We start from the raw sequence: 18,219 nt of genomic DNA on the forward strand, positions 1-18,219 counted from the left end.
CTATTGCCCTACTTCCTGTTCATCTGTTTAAAAGCCCGCCCCTAAGCTTAGTCTAGTTGCTTGAGTATACTGCTTCCTGTCTACTCCTGCCCTGCTGCTGTCATTTCCTGGTTGTTATTTTGGATCCTGGTGAATCACCTGACACCGGCCCTGGACTCCACCTGGTCTCATCGAGCTGTGCCCTCGCTGGTCCCGGACTCTGTCTGCTGTCTCTGGTTGGCGTTTGTGCCCGGTCCCTTCCAGTACCTATCCACCCTAGGACCCGCGTTCCACATCCCGTACAGACATTTTTGGACTATAACCTGTTGCCCTTTCGTGTCCCAGCTGCTGCGCATTTAGGCCTTCTGGAGTGATCGCCAGGCAGCCCCTGTATAGGGGTTCGCTCCTGGTGGCCTCCCTGGGGAAGTCCGGTGCACGGTCCCGGGAATTCCCCTTTGCTCCGAACCTGGCAGGTATATATTGTGTTTATGTTCTTTTCTGTGTATATATTGTTGGTGGCATATTATAAAACTTCTTTGCACCAAGAACCCGTCTCTGGTTGTCATTGCCCTAACGCAATCGAAATCCTCAGTTCATACAATAGTATTACAATCTGTTTACGATCAACATTGCATGCAGCAGCCACCACAGCCTGCCAGACACTGTTCCGAGAGGTGTCCTGTTTTCCCTACCTGTAGATCTCACATTTTATGAGGGACCACAGGTTCTCTATGGGATTCAGATCAGGTGAACAAGGGGGCCATGTTATTTTTTCATCTTTTAGACCTATACTAGCCAGCCACGCTGTGGAGTAGGTGGATGCATGTGATGGAGCATTTTCTTGCATGAAAATCATGCTTTTCTTGAACAATACCGACTTCTTCCTGTACCGCTGCTGAGTGGAGCTCTCTGCCCTTTACTGATCCAGCCTCTGGCCCATCCATCTGGCCCATCAAGAGTCACTCTCATTTCATCAGTCCATAAAACCTTTGAAAAATCAGTCTTAAGATATTTCTTGGCCCAGTCTTGACGTTTTATTTTATGTTTCTTGTTCAAAGGTGGTAGTTTTTTAGCCTTCCTTACCTTGGCCATGTCCCGGAGTATGGCACATCTTGTGCTTTTTGATACTCAAGTAACGTTGCAGCTCTGAAATATGGCCAAACTGGTAGCAAATGGCATCTTGGCAGCTTCACGCTTGATTTTCCTCAATTCATGGGCAGTTATTTTGCGCCTTTTTTGCCCAACACGCTTCTTGCTACCCTGTTGGCTATGTGCCATGAAACGCTTGATTGTTCGGTGATCACGCTTCAAAAGTTTGGCAATTTCAAGACTGCTGCATCCCTTTGCAAGACATCTCACAATTTTCGACTTTTTGGAGCCCGTCAAATCTCTCTTCTGACCCATTTTGCCAAAGGAAAGGAAGTTTCCTAATAATTAAGCACACCTTATATAGGGTCTTGATGCCAATACACCACACCCCTCCTCATTACAGAGATGCATATCACCTGATTTACTTAATTGGTAGTTGGCGGTCAAGCCTATACAGCTTGGAGTAGGACAATATGTATAAAAATTATCATGTGATTAAAATACTAATTTGCCTAATAATTCTGCACACAGTGTATATTGTAAACTATATTATTAATCGCACAGAATGTAAGAAATCGCAATATTACACAAAGGTAGTAAAATCCATACCAGACAAGCTGCTGCTGATGCTTGCAAGTGAACGGAAAGCCATTCAGAGCGCAATAATACTCCCTGAGAACACAAACATAAGACCATGTGTTGGGGTTCACTTTCTTCACATCATATATGAAGTCCATTTTGCCAAATACAAATACTTACAAGCTGCCCAAATCGAATAGTTGAAACAACTCTGGACAAGATATGATCCGCTCCATTAAAACATATGCCACCGGCCTAAGAAAATAAAAGTACATTTTAATGCACCTATTAGAGTAAAATATGCATTAAAGGGCCTTCCCATGAACAAAGTTAATTTTAATCAATAGATCTTGGAATACTAATAAGTTCCACAATTGGATGGGTTTAAAAAAATTGTTCCTGTGCGGAGATAATCTTATATATTTGTCCCTGCTGTGTACTGTGTAATGGCCGTGTCTGACTTTACAGGGACATGGTTTGATCATACCACAGCTCCTGGGCCGGGGATAAAGTAAAGATTTATACAGACATTACAGTATGGGATCAAATTCTTTCTTTTTTCTTGTTTAAACAGGCAAAGAAATGTTTTACCTCACAAAAAGAATCATCCATAATCTCCTGCTGTAATGTCTATATACTCTGTTTTGCTTCCTCGGGACTCAGGAGCTATGGTATCATCAGGCCATGTCCCTGTACGGTCAGACACGGCCATTGTACAGCACATAGCAGGGACACATATAACTGTGTTCATGGGAAAATCACTTTAAAGGGACAGTATCGCGTTTTTTTATTTTTGTATTAAAAATAGTGATTCTGAAATCAAGTATTTCTAATACAAAATGAAAATCGTAGCTTATTTACTTTTTCTGTTATTCTAATTTTACTGTGTGCACTGGGGGCCATGTTGGATTTGCTGTGTGTGTAACGACAGTTACACACTCCTTTAATGGCAGCCCCTGTGCATAGAGAATAGTGGTCGCTATCTGACCCTATGTTTAACGTTACAGTGGGCGTATGCTGTGACCTGGACGCGCCCCCTGGGCTGTCCAGATTACAGCAGAGGGAGGAGTTCAGCGCCATCATCGTGGAGCTCACAGCGTATGCTGTTTGCTCCACTTCACCCCTGTCAACCGCCGGGATGTGTGAGTACAGGCCGCCTCCCCTCCCCTGCCCCCGTTACTGATGACACCGCCTCCCTCCGCTCTCCCCAGCCCCCGCTACTGCTACCGCTAGTGCCGCCCCTCGCCGTTCCCGTCTCCGCTGACACCCCATCCCTTCGCTCTCCTCAGCCCCCGCTAGTGCCGCCCCTCCCCCTCGCTGTTACCGTCTCCGCTGACACCCCATCCCTTCGCTCTCCCCAGCCCCCGTTACTGCTACCGCCGCCCCTCCCCCCGCCGTTACCGTCTCCGATGACACTTCCTCCCTCCGCTCTCCCCAGCCACCGCTCTGCTCACCGCTGCTGTGTATGTGTGTGCCCGTACCCCACTGCATGCGAGTACCGCCGCTGATGCTGTCTGCACGGCTGTGTATTATCCTCTCCTGTTTGATACTATCTGCTGAGCCGTGTATCTAATCCTCTCTTGGGTGATACACAGCTCAGCAGACAGCATCACCCAGGACAGAATTAGATACACAGCTCAGCAGACAGCATCACCCAGGACAGGATTAGATACACAGCTCATCAGACAGTATCTAATCCTGTCCTGGGTGATGCTGTCTGATGAGCTGTGTATCTAATCCTGTCCTGGGTGATACTGTCTGCTGAGCTGTGTATCTAATCCTGTCCTGGGTGATGCTGTCTGCTGAGCTGTGTATCTAATCCTGTCCTGTGTGATGCTGTGTGCACGGCCGTGTATCTAATCCTCTCCTGTGTGATGCTGTGTGCACGGCCGTGTATCTAATCCTGTCCTGGGTGATGCGGTCTGCACGGCCGTGTATCTAATCCTGTCCTGGGTGATGCTGTGTGCACGGCCGTGTATCTAATCCTCTCCTGTGTGATGCTGTGTGCACGGCCGTGTATCTAATCCTGTCCTGTGTGATGCTGTGTGCACGGCCGTGTATCTAATCCTGTCCTGGTTGATGCGGTCTGCTGAGCTGTGTATCTAATCCTGTCCTGGGTGATGCTGTCTGCTGAGCTGTGTATCTAATCCTGTCCTAAGTGATGCTGTGTGCACGGCCGTGTATCTAATCCTCTCCTGTGTGATGCTGTGTGCACGGCCGTGTATCTAATCCTCTCCTGTGTGATGCTGTGTGCACGGCCGTGTATCTAATCCTGTCCTGGGTGATGCGGTCTGCACGGCCGTATATCTAATCCTGTCCTGGGTGATGCGGTCTGCACGGTCGTGTATCTAATCCTGTCCTGGGTGATGCTGTGTGCACGGCCGTGTATCTAATCCTAGCCTGTGTGATACTGTCTGCTGAGCCGTGTATCTAATCCTAGCCTGGGTGATACTGTCTGCTGAGCTGTGTATCTAATCCTAGCCTGGGTGATACTGTCTGCTGAGTTGTGTGTCTAATCCTCTCCTGTGTGATACTGTCTGCAGAGCCGTGTATCTAATCCTGTCCTGTGTGATACTCCTGCTGTCCTTGGTGACACTTTAGACATTTCTGGTCACCAACAAAATGGCTGTGCATTGTGTCCCTACATGTCATTCTCTGTTATCCTTTGTAAACACTCAGATTAGGAGGGGGAGGCGTGACATCACACACAGGAGAGCAGACTCCGCCCACTTTACTGCAAGCTGTAACGTGAGCTTTTTCCTACAGTGGGATTTCTGTAGGATTTCAGAAGCTGCTCCCCCTAGTGTTTAACAGTGGAAACAGTGGAAAATATTAAACTTTTTAATTTTTTTTTTTTACATTTTGCTCATTTAAAAAAAGAAAATAATATTTAAACAAAACATTAAAATAATATTACTTTACATTTTTTCAGGTATTTAATTTTTTTTTTTTTTCTGATGATACATTCCTTTTAAGTCACTTTTCAATTTCATTTCTATAATTGCTACTTAAAGGGGTTGTCCACCAGTCGTACAAACCCTTCTCAATCCCTATATTTTCCCAATGTAAAATAATAGCAGCCTGTACTCCCCTCCGGTTGGGGTGGCATTCCAGCGATGTTGGCGCCTTCTCTCCCAGGGCTTGACTGACATGGATATGCCAAGTGACCACTGCAGCCAATCAGCATCTGCTTCACTCTCATTACCTTAAGGCGAAACGGACACCCGGAAAAAGTGAGTGAATACCACTGCCCTCTGACTTCATTCGGATGATTGTTATGGCATGTGAGCCCTGCAGCCAATGTCATGTGAGCCCCAGGAGTTCAGGTGCTGACAGCGCTGGAGCGGCACCGTACCGGAGGGGGAACATAGGTGTTATTATTTAGCATGGGTGAAATATAGAGATTGAGAAGGAGTTGTCTGAGTAATGGACAATGTCTTTAAAATTTATTATTTTATTATCTGTAAACTTTTTTCAATTAATTAATTGTTTTCTTCTTTCTAAATCTCTTTTGGTATTTTCTCAAGCAAGTTTTTCTAAAGTTTCAGAATCATGATTTCTAGACTGTCCGAATTAATCCCGTTTTCGTGACTTCCGTGTTATTCGTAGCTTTGAAATTTACTAGCGAACGGTTTGTATCACCGACAGTGGCCTACAGATGCTTTACCATCACATTCTATTCAAACATTTTATCCAAATACTGAATTTTTCCAATAATTAATTATGCACATATACAGTTAGGTCCAGAAATATTTGGACAGTGACACAATTTTCGCGAGTTGGGCTCTGCATGCCACCACATTGGATTTGAAATGAAACCTCTACAACAGAATTCAAGTGCAGATTGTAACGTTTAATTTGAAGGTTTGAACAAAAATATCTGATAGAAATTGTAGGAATTGTACACATTTCTTTACAAACACTCCACATTTTAGGAGGTCAAAAGTAATTGGACAAATAAACCAAACCCAAACAAAATATTTTTATTTTCAATATTTTGTTGCGAATCCTTTGGAGGCAATCACTGCCTTAAGTCTGGAACCCATGAACATCACCAAACGCTGGGTTTCCTCCTTCTTAATGCTTTGCCAGGCCTTTACAGCCGCATACTTCAGGTCTTGCTTGTTTGTGGGTCTTTCCGTCTTAAGTCTGGATTTGAGCAAGTGAAATGCATGCTCAATTGGGTTAAGATCTGGTGATTGACTTGGCCATTGCAGAATGTTCCACTTTTTTGCACTCATGAACTCCTGGGTAGCTTTGGCTGTATGCTTGGGGTCATTGTCCATCTGTACTATGAAGCGCCATCCGATCAACTTTGCGGCATTTGGCTGAATCTGGGCTGAAAGTATATCCCGGTACACTTCAGAATTCATCCGGCTACTCTTGTCTGCTGTTATGTCATCAATAAACACAAGTGACCCAGTGCCATTGAAAGCCATGCATGCCCATGCCATCACGTTGCCTCTACCATGTTCTACAGAGGATGTGGTGTGCCTTGGATCATGTGCCGTTCCCTTTCTTCTCCAAACTTTTTTCTTCCCATCATTCTGGTACAGGTTGATCTTGGTCTCATCTGTCCATAGAATACTTTTCCAGAACTGAGCTGGCTTCATGAGGTGTTTTTCAGCAAATTTAACTCTGGCCTGTCTATTTTTGGAATTGATGAATGGTTTGCATCTAGATGTGAACCCTTTGTATTTACTTTCATGGAGTCTTCTCTTTACTGTTGACTTAGAGACAGATACACCTACTTCACTGAGAGTGTTCTGGACTTCAGTTGATGTTGTGAACGGGTTCTTCTTCACCAAAGAAAGTATGCGGCGATCATCCACCACTGTTGTCATCCGTGGACGCCCAGGCCTTTTTGAGTTCCCAAGCTCACCAGTCAATTCCTTTGTTCTCAGAATGTACCCGACTGTTGATTTTGCTACTCCAAGCATGTCTGCTATCTCTCTGATGGATTTTTTCTTTTTTTTCAGCCTCAGGATGTTCTGCTTCACCTCAATTGAGAGTTCCTTAGACCGCATGTTGTCTGGTCACAGCAACAGCTTCCAAATGCAAAACCACACACCTGTAATCAACCCCAGACCTTTTAACTACTTCATTGATTACAGATTGACGAGGGAGACGCCTTCAGAGTTAATTGCAGCCCTTAGAGTCCCTTGTCCAATTACTTTTGGTCCCTTGAAAAAGAGGAGGCTATGCATTACAGAGCTATGATTCCTAAACCCTTTCTCCGATTTGGATGTGAAAACTCTCATATTGCAGCTGGGAGTGTGCACTTTCAGCCCATATTATATATATAATTGTATTTCTGAACATGTTTTTGTAAACAGCTAAAATAACAAAAAACTTGTGTCACTGTCCAAATATTTCTGGACCTAACTGTATTGTATATACCGTAATAGTAGCATAGAAGTGAGCAGGCAAACTGGAGCAGAAGTGATAATGCATGCGCTGTAGAAGATTGATAATAAATCCAATATAGATATAAGATATTGAAAAAAATAATTACAAGAATTCACCAGTAACTCTGAGTCCTATATAGATATACAATACTAAAATAAATAGTTTCAAGAATTGGAATGAGTGGTCGTAACAATGGATCCTTAAGTTGCAATGCCCTACACATGAGGTAAGAGACATGGCTATATCAAGAGAACTATACTACATTTGTAATGGGAGGTATTTGCTAATATGATTATTACACCTACTAGATATTGAGATAGGCTCTTGGAGATGGGAATGACCCTTTAAAAGTTCAAAATGTGTAAATACTCCCATGTCTGACATGTCCTTTTTAATGTTTTTTTGCCTACTGTACTTAACACTTTTGTGTCCCTTTATATATTTTTTCTTGAAATAAATACTATTGCTTTCATTATATACTAGCTGTAATACCTAAAATTGCCCGGGATAGTAACAAAGTATGTCTGTCTCTCTCCCACTTTCCCTCTCTACCTCTGTCTCTCTATCCATCTCTGTTTGTCTCTCTCTATCAGTCTCCCTCCCTCTATCAGACTCCCTCCCTCTATCAGTCTCCCTCCCTCTATCAGACTCCCTCCCTCTATCAGTCTCCCTCCCTCTATCAGACTCCCTCCCTCTATCAGACTCCCTCCCTCTATCAGACTCCCTCTCTCTATCAGACTCCCTCCCTCTATCAGACTCCCTCCCTCTATCAGACTCCCCCTCTCTATCAGACTCCCCCTCTCTATCAGACTCCCCCTCTCTATCAGACTCCCCCTCTCTATCAGACTCCCTCCCTCTATCAGACTCCCCCTCTCTATCAGACTCCCCCTCTCTATCAGACTCCCTCCCTCTATCAGACTCCCTCCCTCTATCAGACTCCCTCCCTCTATCAGACTCCCTCCCTCTATACGTCTCCCTCTCTCTATACGTTTCCCTCTCTCTATACGTCTCCCTCTCTCTATACGTCTCCCTCTCTCTATACGTCTCCCTCTCTCTATACGTCTCCCTCTCTCTATACGTCTCCCTCTTTCTATATACGTCTCCCTCTCTCTCTATACGTCTGTCTGTCTCTATACATCTCTCTGTCAGTCTCTGCCTGACGTTCCCTGTCTGTTGCTCTCTGTCTCCTCTGTCTCGCTCCCTGTCTGCCTCTCTCTATATCTCTGTCGCTTTCTCTGTCTCTACATTGATATCACATTACCTCACACATAAGCTTCTTATAATAAAAATGTCCTTCGTTGCCTATAGCAACCAATCACAGCTGCTATTAATGACCTGTTGCTCCCAGCTCTATGGATTTTAATGTAAGCAGATTTTATGGTGAAAACTAAAGTGCAGGGTTAAATTTTCCCTTCAAAACATAGTCTATGACGTTCCCTGAGACAAGTGAGGCGGCTGTGCAGAATTTTGTGATTGTACATGCGATGGTGCAGATTCCTTTAGTGGACATACATACACACATACATACACACACACACACACACACACACACACACACACAAACACTCACCTTTATATATTAGATCTATGAATGCTGATTCATCTACATTTTTTTTAATATATATGTGCTGTGTATATGTGAAAGTCCTGGCCTACAAGCTAAGCGGTCCAAGTCTTTTTGGTTTTCATGTGGCTGTAATATTGAATTAGACTATGATTTTCCATCCCAGCAGGATCCAATAAAAAAAATGAAGGAGTAAGTTTTTATTTTTTAACATAGGAGGTCTGTGGATAAAGGATGACAATGTTATGCAGCCGTCATAGCCTCTTTTAACATATAGGTTTGAGAGTTTTTTTCTTTCTATACCTAAACACAGGTCACAATACACAGTGTGACCTCAGTCTAACAATAGGTGTTTTTAAGCTACTTACCAAAATATTTGGCTGGTTGCAGTTGCACGAGTTGGTCTTGTTGATGAAGGTCTCATGACATCTCTCGCACCTAGGATGACACCATTACATAATGTCATCAATCTCAATAATACAAAAATAATGAACACATGGATGAAATACAGATCTGAATTAAGTCCAAAGTTATTCTGTTACTGTCTATAATGTTTGTGGCAGAATATAATTGTTTTACAGATAAAAAAGTAAAAAGCGAAAACAATTTGGTAATAATGTGGCCTAAACTGCCTTATTCAGATGTATGTATTTCATGTATGTGATCTATCTGTGGCATTAACAGATACTTGTTCTATCTGATGTAATCTATGTTGCTGCTATTTAGAACTCTAATCATGTGTCTGCAAATAATCACTGATACAAGTCCGTTTTACTCTGAGTTATGGATCACAGATAGTGTCGGACAGAACACAGGTGACATCCATTTGCAATCCCTGTTCTGTACGCTTTTAGTATTGTACTGGGTAGAAGAAGCTTTGGTAAAGGTTTTGTTTTCTTTTTGGCATAAACGAAAAACTCTCACGGTAAAAAAGAACAGAAGGACCTAACTCAATGGCCTAAACCATAACTGTGCATGTCATATCTATATAGAGGCTCTTGGAGATTTTTTTTTTTCAATGGTCTCGCTTGATTTATTTTCCAAATAGAGAAAAATTAGGCTATGTGTACACGCAGAGTCTTTTTTAGGTAGATTCCACCTGGATGATGCCGGGAAAGTGCTGTGGATTATGTTCATTATTTTTCACATCTATTGAGCAATGTAAAACAACTTTCTGTTGTCACCATTCCTCCGCTCTGTGATCAGGGTGTGATGCGCTGTCAGTTGGGTGAGTAACAGTTCAGTCATCCAACCTGGAGCTGGGGCGGGCTGAGCTGTCGGTGTTTTGAGTGACAGCTCAGTTGTCCTATCCTACACTTGGAGATTTTGTGCTTCTGCAAGTGTTCCCTTTTCCCTGTGATTGCCCAGATACTTAACTGAGCAGTTTATCTTGAAACCTTGCCAGTGTTAGGCCGCGCTCACAACAGCGGTATTTTGCTGCAAAACCGGATCTGTCACAAATGCGTTTCAGCTCCATTCATTTCCTATGGAATCGCGGCAAGATGCGGTCACATGCGGTTGCGTGAATTGGTTATGTGGTGCTTGTAGGAATGTACAGTCATATGAAAAAGTTTGGGCACCCCTATTAATGTTAACCTTTTTTCTTTATAACAATTTGGGTTTTTGCAACAGCTATTTCAGTTTCATATATCTAATAACTGATGGACTCAGTAATATTTCTGGATTGAAATGAGGTTTATTGTACTAACAGAAAATGTGCAATCTGCATTTAAACAAAATTTGACCGGTGCAAAAGTATGGGTACCTCAACATAAAAGTGACATTAATATTTTGTAGATCCTCCTTTTGCACAAATCCCAGCCTCTAGTCGCTTCCTGTAGCTTTTAATGAGTTCCTGGATCCTGGATGAAGGTATATTTGACCATTCCTGTTTACAAAACAATTCCAGTTCAGTTAAGTTTGATGGTCGCCGAGCATGGACAGCACGCTTCAAATCATCCCACAGATTTTCAATGATATTCAGGTCTGGGGACTGGGATGGCCATTCCAGAACATTGTAATTGTTCCTCTGCATGAATGCCTGAGTAGATTTGGAGCAGTGTTTTGGATCATTGTCTTGCTGAAATATCCATCCCCTGCGTAACTTCAACTTCGTCACTGATTCTTGCACATTATTGTCAAGAATGTGCTGATACTGAGTTGAATCCATGCGACCCTCAACTTTAACAAGATTCCCGGTGCCGGCATTGGCCACACAGCCCCAAAGCATGATGGAACCTCCACCAACTTTTACTGGGGGTAGCAAGTGCTTTTCTTGGAATGCCGTGTTTTTTTTGCCTCCATGCATAACGCCTTTTTGTATGACCAAACAACTCAATCTTTGTTTCATCAGTCCACAGGACCTTCTTCCAAAATGTAACTGGCTTGTCCAAATGTGCTTTTGCATACCTCAGGTGACTCTGTTTGTGGCGTGCTTGCAAAAACGGCTTCTTTCGCATCACTCTCCCATACAGCTTCTCCTTGTGCAACGTGCGCTATATTGTTGACCGATGCACATTGACACCATCTGCAGCAAGATGATGCTGCAGGTCTTTGGAGGTGGTCTGTGGATTGTCCTTGACTGTTCTCACCATTCTTCTTCTCTGCCTTTCTGATATTTTTCTTGGCCTGACACTTCTGGGCTTAACAAGAACTGTACATGTGTTCTTCCATTTCCTTACTATGTTCCTCACAGTGGAAACTGACAGTTTAAATCTCTGAGACAACTTTTTGTATCCTTCCCCTGAACAATATGTTGAATAATCTTTGTTTTCAGATCATTTGAGAGTTGTTTTGAGGGGCCCATGATGCCACTCTTCATAGGAGATTCAAATAGGAGAACAACTTGCAAGTGGCCACCTTAAATACCTTTTCTCATGATTGGATACACCTGCCTATAAAGTTCAAAGCTCAATGAGGTAACAAAACCAATTTAGTGCTTCAGTAAGTTAGTAAAAAGTAGTTAGGAGTGTTCAAATCAAGAAATTGATAAGGGTGGCCATACTTTTGCACCGGTCAAATTTTGTTTAAATGCAAATTGCACATTTTCTGTTAGTACAATAAACCTCATTTCAATCCAGAAATATTACTTGTGACGACACAGACTTTTTCAATGTGTGTCGTGGGTTAAAATTTCTTACATTAGCCAGACGCATTGTTCTTCTGTGTATTAACTCATGTTTGCTAAACTATTGTTTGGGACCAGACCCTTCCGAGCAATCATTTTAATGTAGTTGTATATTGCTAATCTAATGTAAATTACCTTAGTAGCCATTGTCTAGTCTGTGACTTGCAGACTACATGTAGATATCCTCAGTCTTTCTATCCACATCATTTAAATGAACATTACCCATGTAGCTTGAAATTCATCCAATAAGAGAAGCAACCTTGTACAACCAATCCGATAAGGGCACAATTTATCCTAAGGGAAGGTTATGGCTATAAAAGGGATTTCTTTAAGTCACCAGTGGTTGTTGGATGTCGCATGATCCAGTCTAAGCTCTTGGGAGCTGACTAGGGGATCAGGACCAGGATACCTTGTGGACTCGGTCTAGGGACTTTGGCTCCGACTAGAGAAATACTTGGCTACATTCGGATGAGCCCTGAGCCACGCTGTCTTTCTAAAGGCGGCGGGTTTTAGTGGACGAGAGCACCCACTGAGCCCCGTGTCTTGGTTTATATCTACCCTCGATTTGAGCAAGGGATACTGGCAGATCCCACTCACAAAAGAGGCTCAAGAGAAAACCGGCCTTCATAACCCCTTTTGGCCTATTTGAGTTTATCAGCATGCCTTTTGGGATGAAAAATGCCCCGGCCACCTTCCAGAGGATGGTAGACCATTTACTAGAGGGATGTCAGGGGTATGCCCAGGCCTATTTGGATGACATCGCTATCTTTAGCGACACATGGTAAGAGCATGTTCAGCACGTGTCCCAGGTGCTGCAGAGGGTAGCCAAAGCACAGCTCACCATCAGACCTGACAAATGCCAAATGGGGATGACCGAAGTGCTATACCTGGGACATCGGGTGGGAAGTGGGTGCATTCGTCCCGAACCTGCAAAAGTAGAAGCCATTACCCAGTGGCCACGCCCGGTCAATCAAAAACAGGTCCGTGTGTTCCTAGGAACCGCAAACTATTATCGAAAGTTTATCCCCAATTACAGTATCGTAGCAAAACCGCTCACTGACCTCACAACCAAAAGATATGCCCGTAACCTTATCTGGACCCCAGAATGTGAAACTGCGTTCCTCCAATTGAAAGACCGGCTAGCCCAAAGCCCCGTCCTGACTGCTCCTGACTTCCGTTGCAGGTTCATCGTCCAAACAGACGCATCGGACACAGGACTAGGAGCTGTACTTAGCCAAGTGGGAGACAATGGTGAGGAACATCCGATAGCTTACCTCTCCCGGAAACTGTTGGACCGAGAGAGGGCTTACGCCACCATAGAAAAAGAATGCCTGGCCATAGTCTGGGCCCTGAAAAAATTGCAGCCCTACCTCTATGGCAATGAGTTTACAGTTCTCACTGACCACAATCCATTGAGTTGGCTAAATCGCACTGCTGGGGACAACGGACGCTTGCTCAGGTGGAGTCTGGCATTACAATCCTATAATTTTTCCATCTCCCATGAACAAGGCAAGAACCATGGAAACGCGGATGGGCTTTCCCGACAGGTGAAGAAGGATGATCGGAAGCCTGTCATGTCTGGCCAGCCCATCAACAACAAACCTCGTCAAGATTCAGCAATTTTCCCATCTGGCTAATTAAGAAGGGGGAGGAATGTGACGACACAGACTTTTTCAATGTGTGTCGTGGGTTAAAATTTCTTACATTAGCCAGACGTATTGTTCTTCTGTGTGCTAACTCATGTTTGCTAAACTATTGTTTGGGACCAGACCCTTCCGAGCAATCATTGTAATGTAGTTGTGTATTGCTAATCTAATGTAAAATACCTTAGTAGCCATTGTCTAGTCTGTGACTTGCAGACTACATGTAGATATCCTCAGTCTTTCTATCCACATCTTTCTATCCACATCATTTAAATGAACATTATCCATGCAGCTTGAAATTCATCCAATAAGAGAAGCAACCTTGTACAACCAATCCGATAAGGGCACAGTTTATCCTAAGGGAAGGTTATGGCTATAAAAGGGATTTCTTTAAGTCACCAGTGGTTGTTGGATGTCGCATGATCCAGTCTAAGCTCTTAGGAGCTGACTAGGTGATCAGGACCAGGATACCATGTGGACTCGGTCTATGGACTTTGGCTCCGACTAGAGGAATACTTGGCTACATGACTTCAAACCAAAGACTACTTAAGAAGGAAACCCAGGTTGGGACAATCCTGTCACCTGGTACAGACTTTGCAGACCTCAGCCAGCTTCTTAAATCTGGCGTTATTCCAGTCTCTGTAGGTGCCCGCCAAAAGCGGAGTGCTCCTGGATTGGAGTAAAATAGCCCTGGAACCTCTGAGGCATGGACATTCTAAATCCCTGGTGAGCCAGCGGAAGGGTAAGACTCTGTTGCCTGTTACATTTATGTGTTTTGCTGGTTATGTGCCATTAATATTTTGGGGATCCAATAAAGTCTTAATATTGTGATTCCCTCACCCTGTGTTGTCTGAGTAGTGTTCCGCCCACGGTTAAGGAGGTCGTGAGTTCAGTTGGGATGAGCCCTGAGCCACGCTGTATTTCTAAAGGCGGCTGGGCCAGCGGACATGAGCACCCACTGAGCCCCGTGTCTCCATAATTGGTGGCAGCAGTGGGACACTACTCAGCCTGGTTTACCCAGGGGAGCTGCAGAGGACTGGTGTTCGCGGACTCCGTCCAGGGCTCAACAACCAGGGAGGCACATAAGCATACCCAGCAGGCCATAGAAGAGGCATTCAGGTTTCGGCCGCTGCCATGTCCAACCCCACCAGCTCAGCCATGGGACAAGGACCAGAGAGGAGTTACGACCGCAGCAGTAAATGGATGCTACAGAATCTGTGCCAGATGCAAAAGATTGACTACAGGAACGCTGACAATCGGTCGGACTTGATGCACAAATTAGTCCATTGGGATGCCCAGAATGATGCAGAGGACGGGGAGGATCCCACCGATATTGACCCAGAGGATTTAAACTATGTGCCACATCATGGATCTAGTGGCAATCGGGAATCAACTTGGTCCAAAATGGCCCAAGCCACAGTGTTATTGGCTGCATTGGGGCCTAAATCCTCAAGAGAAGAGAGGGCTTGTGTTCTGGAATATGTTTATGGAGTTCCAATTTCCTTACCACCAGCACCTACCTCCAGGATAGACCACCACCAAGGAAGTCATCTCCGCTACAGGGACGTGCCAGTGTTTAATGATTCCAGCACCGAGATAGATGAACACTTGCAAAACTTTGAGGTGCTAATGCGTATGCACCAGGTGCCCACAGCTGAGTGGTTCAAATACCTGTGGACAAGCTTGCCTGTCCGGGCCCAGGAGGCTGTCCGATCACTTGGGCCTCAGGACTGCTTGGACTACGGAATTATTAAGGACACTTTGTTGGCCCTTTTTACCAAAACACCCGAGATACATCGCACTAAGTTCCGGACTATGTCTCGCCAGGGTGTCTCGTATGTCGAATTTGGCAGTCAACTCCGACGACACTGTAACCGCTGGCTCGATGGTCGGGCTGCCCACTCCGCTGCTGCCCTCCGGGATGTGATGGTGCTTGAACAGCTGCAGGAGAAGATGGACCCGGAAATCCGAGAATGGGTAGCTGACAGGAAGCCCGAAACCCCAGAGCAAGCAGCGCGATTGGCTGATGAATTTACAGCCAACCGACCCAGCTGGAGGCCCAATAGGCCCACCGATCTGAGGAGGTCCCTCAACCATGGATCCAAGCGAACCCCAGACTCCCGTACTGGACTAACTCATTACCCCACAGAAGCCCCAACAAGACAAAGGTTTACCAACAGGGCCGGTGACTTGTCTAACCCACGGCGCTGTTAAAAGTGTGGGCGCCTTGGACTCATGGCCAAAGAGTGTCTTCAAAGCCGGGGCCCCATGCCTGGAGCCCGTCTGCCAGTCCAACCAGTCAACATACGCCGAGATGAACCAACGAGACCTGAGGAATGCTACTCCTGAGAAACACCAATAGCTGAGGAAGTGGTTTACCCAGTCCACACCCTACGGCAGGCTGGACACCGTACACCAGCCAACCTCCATCCCCACATCCATTCGGTCAAGATCGGTGATATACAGGCTCAGGGACTTCGGGACACTGGATCTTCCATCACCCTGGTCAGCCCAGATATTTTTCCCACAGAACATCATTTACCTGGCCGCCAAGTGACCATCACCCTTGCTGGGGGCCAGCGCTCGAACATCCCTCTGGCATGAGTGCAGTTGGACTGGGGAACTGACCAAGAGGAGGTTGAAGTGGGGCTCATGGATGGCCTCCCTACCCCTGTTATTTTTGGAAATGACCTAGGACAAGGACTATCCAGCCAGTTTGTCACCGCCATCACCCGCAGCCAAGCCAAACACCATCCTGGTGCAGGTCTTTCTTCCAACCCATCAGAGGAGAACCCTCCTCCTCAGTCTTCAGCCTCCTCATCAGAGCCAACAAATGTGAGTACATCAGACACAATTGTGGTCATTGACTGGGGGGGAGATAGATCATAAGGAATTCAGGGAAGCCCAACTGACAGACCCCACCCTAGAGCTTATCCGTAGTGCAGCCGCCCAACCTGGGGAAGGAAATCAGGGGGAGGTATATAGATGGGAAAAAGGCCTCTTATATCGGGAGAAGCGCGCATCCTGCCCAGAAAAACCCTGGACCAGTGTACATCAGCTTGTGGTTCCCCAGCAATACCGACCACAACTATTGCGTTTAGCTCATGATGTTCCTGCGGCTGGGCACATGGGGACCAGAAAGACTCGGGCCCACCTGCTGCGTAGTTTTTTCTGGCCAAAGGTCACTCAAGAAGTGCAAAAATACAGAGCCTCTTGCCCAGTGTGTCAGCGTATCGGGGGAGCCCCATGTCGTGCCCCACTTCAACCCATGCCCTTGATAGGAGAACCGTTCCAGAGAGTTGCCATTGATAGTAGGCCCCTTAGCCATCCCCAGCCGCAGTGGAAAAAGATTCATCCTCACCCTGGTAGACTTTGCCACCCGTTACCCAGAAGCCGTTGCCTTAACCTCCATAGATGCAGAGCACGTTGCTCAAGCTCTACTGGACATCTTTAGCCAGGTAGGGTTTCCACAGGAAGTATTGACTGACCAGGGGGCACAGTTCCAAAGTGAACTGATTCAGACCGTGTGGGAGAAACATGGAGTCCGCCCCATGCGAACAACCCCCTACCATCCTGAAACAAATGGATTGTGTGAGCGCTTCAACAAAACGCTCAAACAGCTCATTAGCCATTATGTGGAGTCCGAGGGGAGGGACTGGGAGAAGAACCTGCAGCAGCTCCTTTTTGCTTACCGGGAGGTGCCGCAGGACTCCACTGGGTTCTCCCCCTTCGAATTGCTGTACGGACGAAAAGTACGAGGGCCCCTAGAACTGGTACGAGAGAGTTGGGAGGGCACCTTCCCCACAGAAGAGGTTCCCATACTGGACTATGTTCAAAAGTTTAGGGAAAGGATGAGGCACCTCATGGCGTTAGCCCACGGGAATTTAGAAGTGGCACAGGAAAGGCAAAAACGATATTACGACCGCACTGCCCGACTCCGAGAATTTGCATGTGGACAGAAGGTCCTAGTACTAGTACCGGTACGGAAAAACAAGCTGCAAGCCATTTGGGCGGGTCCATTCACCATTACCAAGAAATGTGGCAATACTGACTACACCGTGGCCCTGGATCGAGCAGGTGTTTGTGAGCGTACCTACCACATCAACAGGCTAAAAGCTTATGAGGAACGAGAGGTCACCAATTTAGCAGGTTTGTTGTCCAGAGGTAGATGACCCAGAGTTGGACCAGATCCCAGACTTATTAGTGGACTCCAAAAGGGAAATGGGGGTAAAAGATGTATCACTGGGGGAGCAGCTTTGTCCATCACAGAAGCGACAGATATCAGACATATTCGGAACGTATGAATCCCTGTTCACTAGTCAGCCTGGTAGAACCCCCCTGGTCCAGCATCATGTCAACACAGGGGCAGCCACCCCACTAAGACAACCCACCTACCGGGTAACACCTCCTGTGTTGGCAATGATGAAGGCCAAGGTAGATGACATGTTAAATATGGGAATCAGAGTTCCCTCCCATAGCCCATGGACTGCCAGTGTTATATTGGTGCCAAAAAAGGACAAGAGTTCTCGTTTCTGTGTACACTATAGATGGCTCAATGAGGTCACGATTACAGATGCTTACCCCATGCCCCGGGTGGATGAACTACTAGATAGGTTAGGGGTGTGACGACATGGACTCTCATGGGTTAAAGTTTCTTAAAATCCAGCCAGACAGCAGGATAGATTGTCTATAGATGGGGGAGAAGTCCCTCATTGTTTTTACAACACTCTTGTTGACTCAATGTAATTGTGTTGGCCACTGAAAGCCAGACGTATTGTTTCTACAGACGTTTCCAGTAATCATTGTATTGTAGGTGTGTATTGCTAATG

General features: G+C 45.5%; 1 protein-coding gene across 2 annotated transcripts in view; it reads right to left on the reverse strand.

The window, feature by feature from the left end:
- The window catches only part of TMEM67 (transmembrane protein 67), a 135,625-nt gene that overhangs the window by 88,792 nt on the left and 28,614 nt on the right, over nucleotides 1-18,219 (reverse strand). For both annotated transcript variants that reach the window (XM_075316256.1, XM_075316255.1), the window contains exons 5-7: nucleotides 8,989-9,058; nucleotides 1,828-1,902; nucleotides 1,678-1,740 (exon numbers count right to left, since the gene is read on the reverse strand). In XM_075316256.1, the coding sequence (XP_075172371.1) occupies nucleotides 1,678-1,740; nucleotides 1,828-1,902; nucleotides 8,989-9,058 (208 nt within the window). The remainder of the gene's footprint in view (nucleotides 1-1,677; nucleotides 1,741-1,827; nucleotides 1,903-8,988; nucleotides 9,059-18,219) is intronic.

The sequence above is a fragment of the Anomaloglossus baeobatrachus genome, chromosome 6 (assembly GCF_048569485.1).
Source record: "Anomaloglossus baeobatrachus isolate aAnoBae1 chromosome 6, aAnoBae1.hap1, whole genome shotgun sequence".
Lineage (NCBI taxonomy): Eukaryota > Metazoa > Chordata > Amphibia > Anura > Aromobatidae > Anomaloglossus > Anomaloglossus baeobatrachus.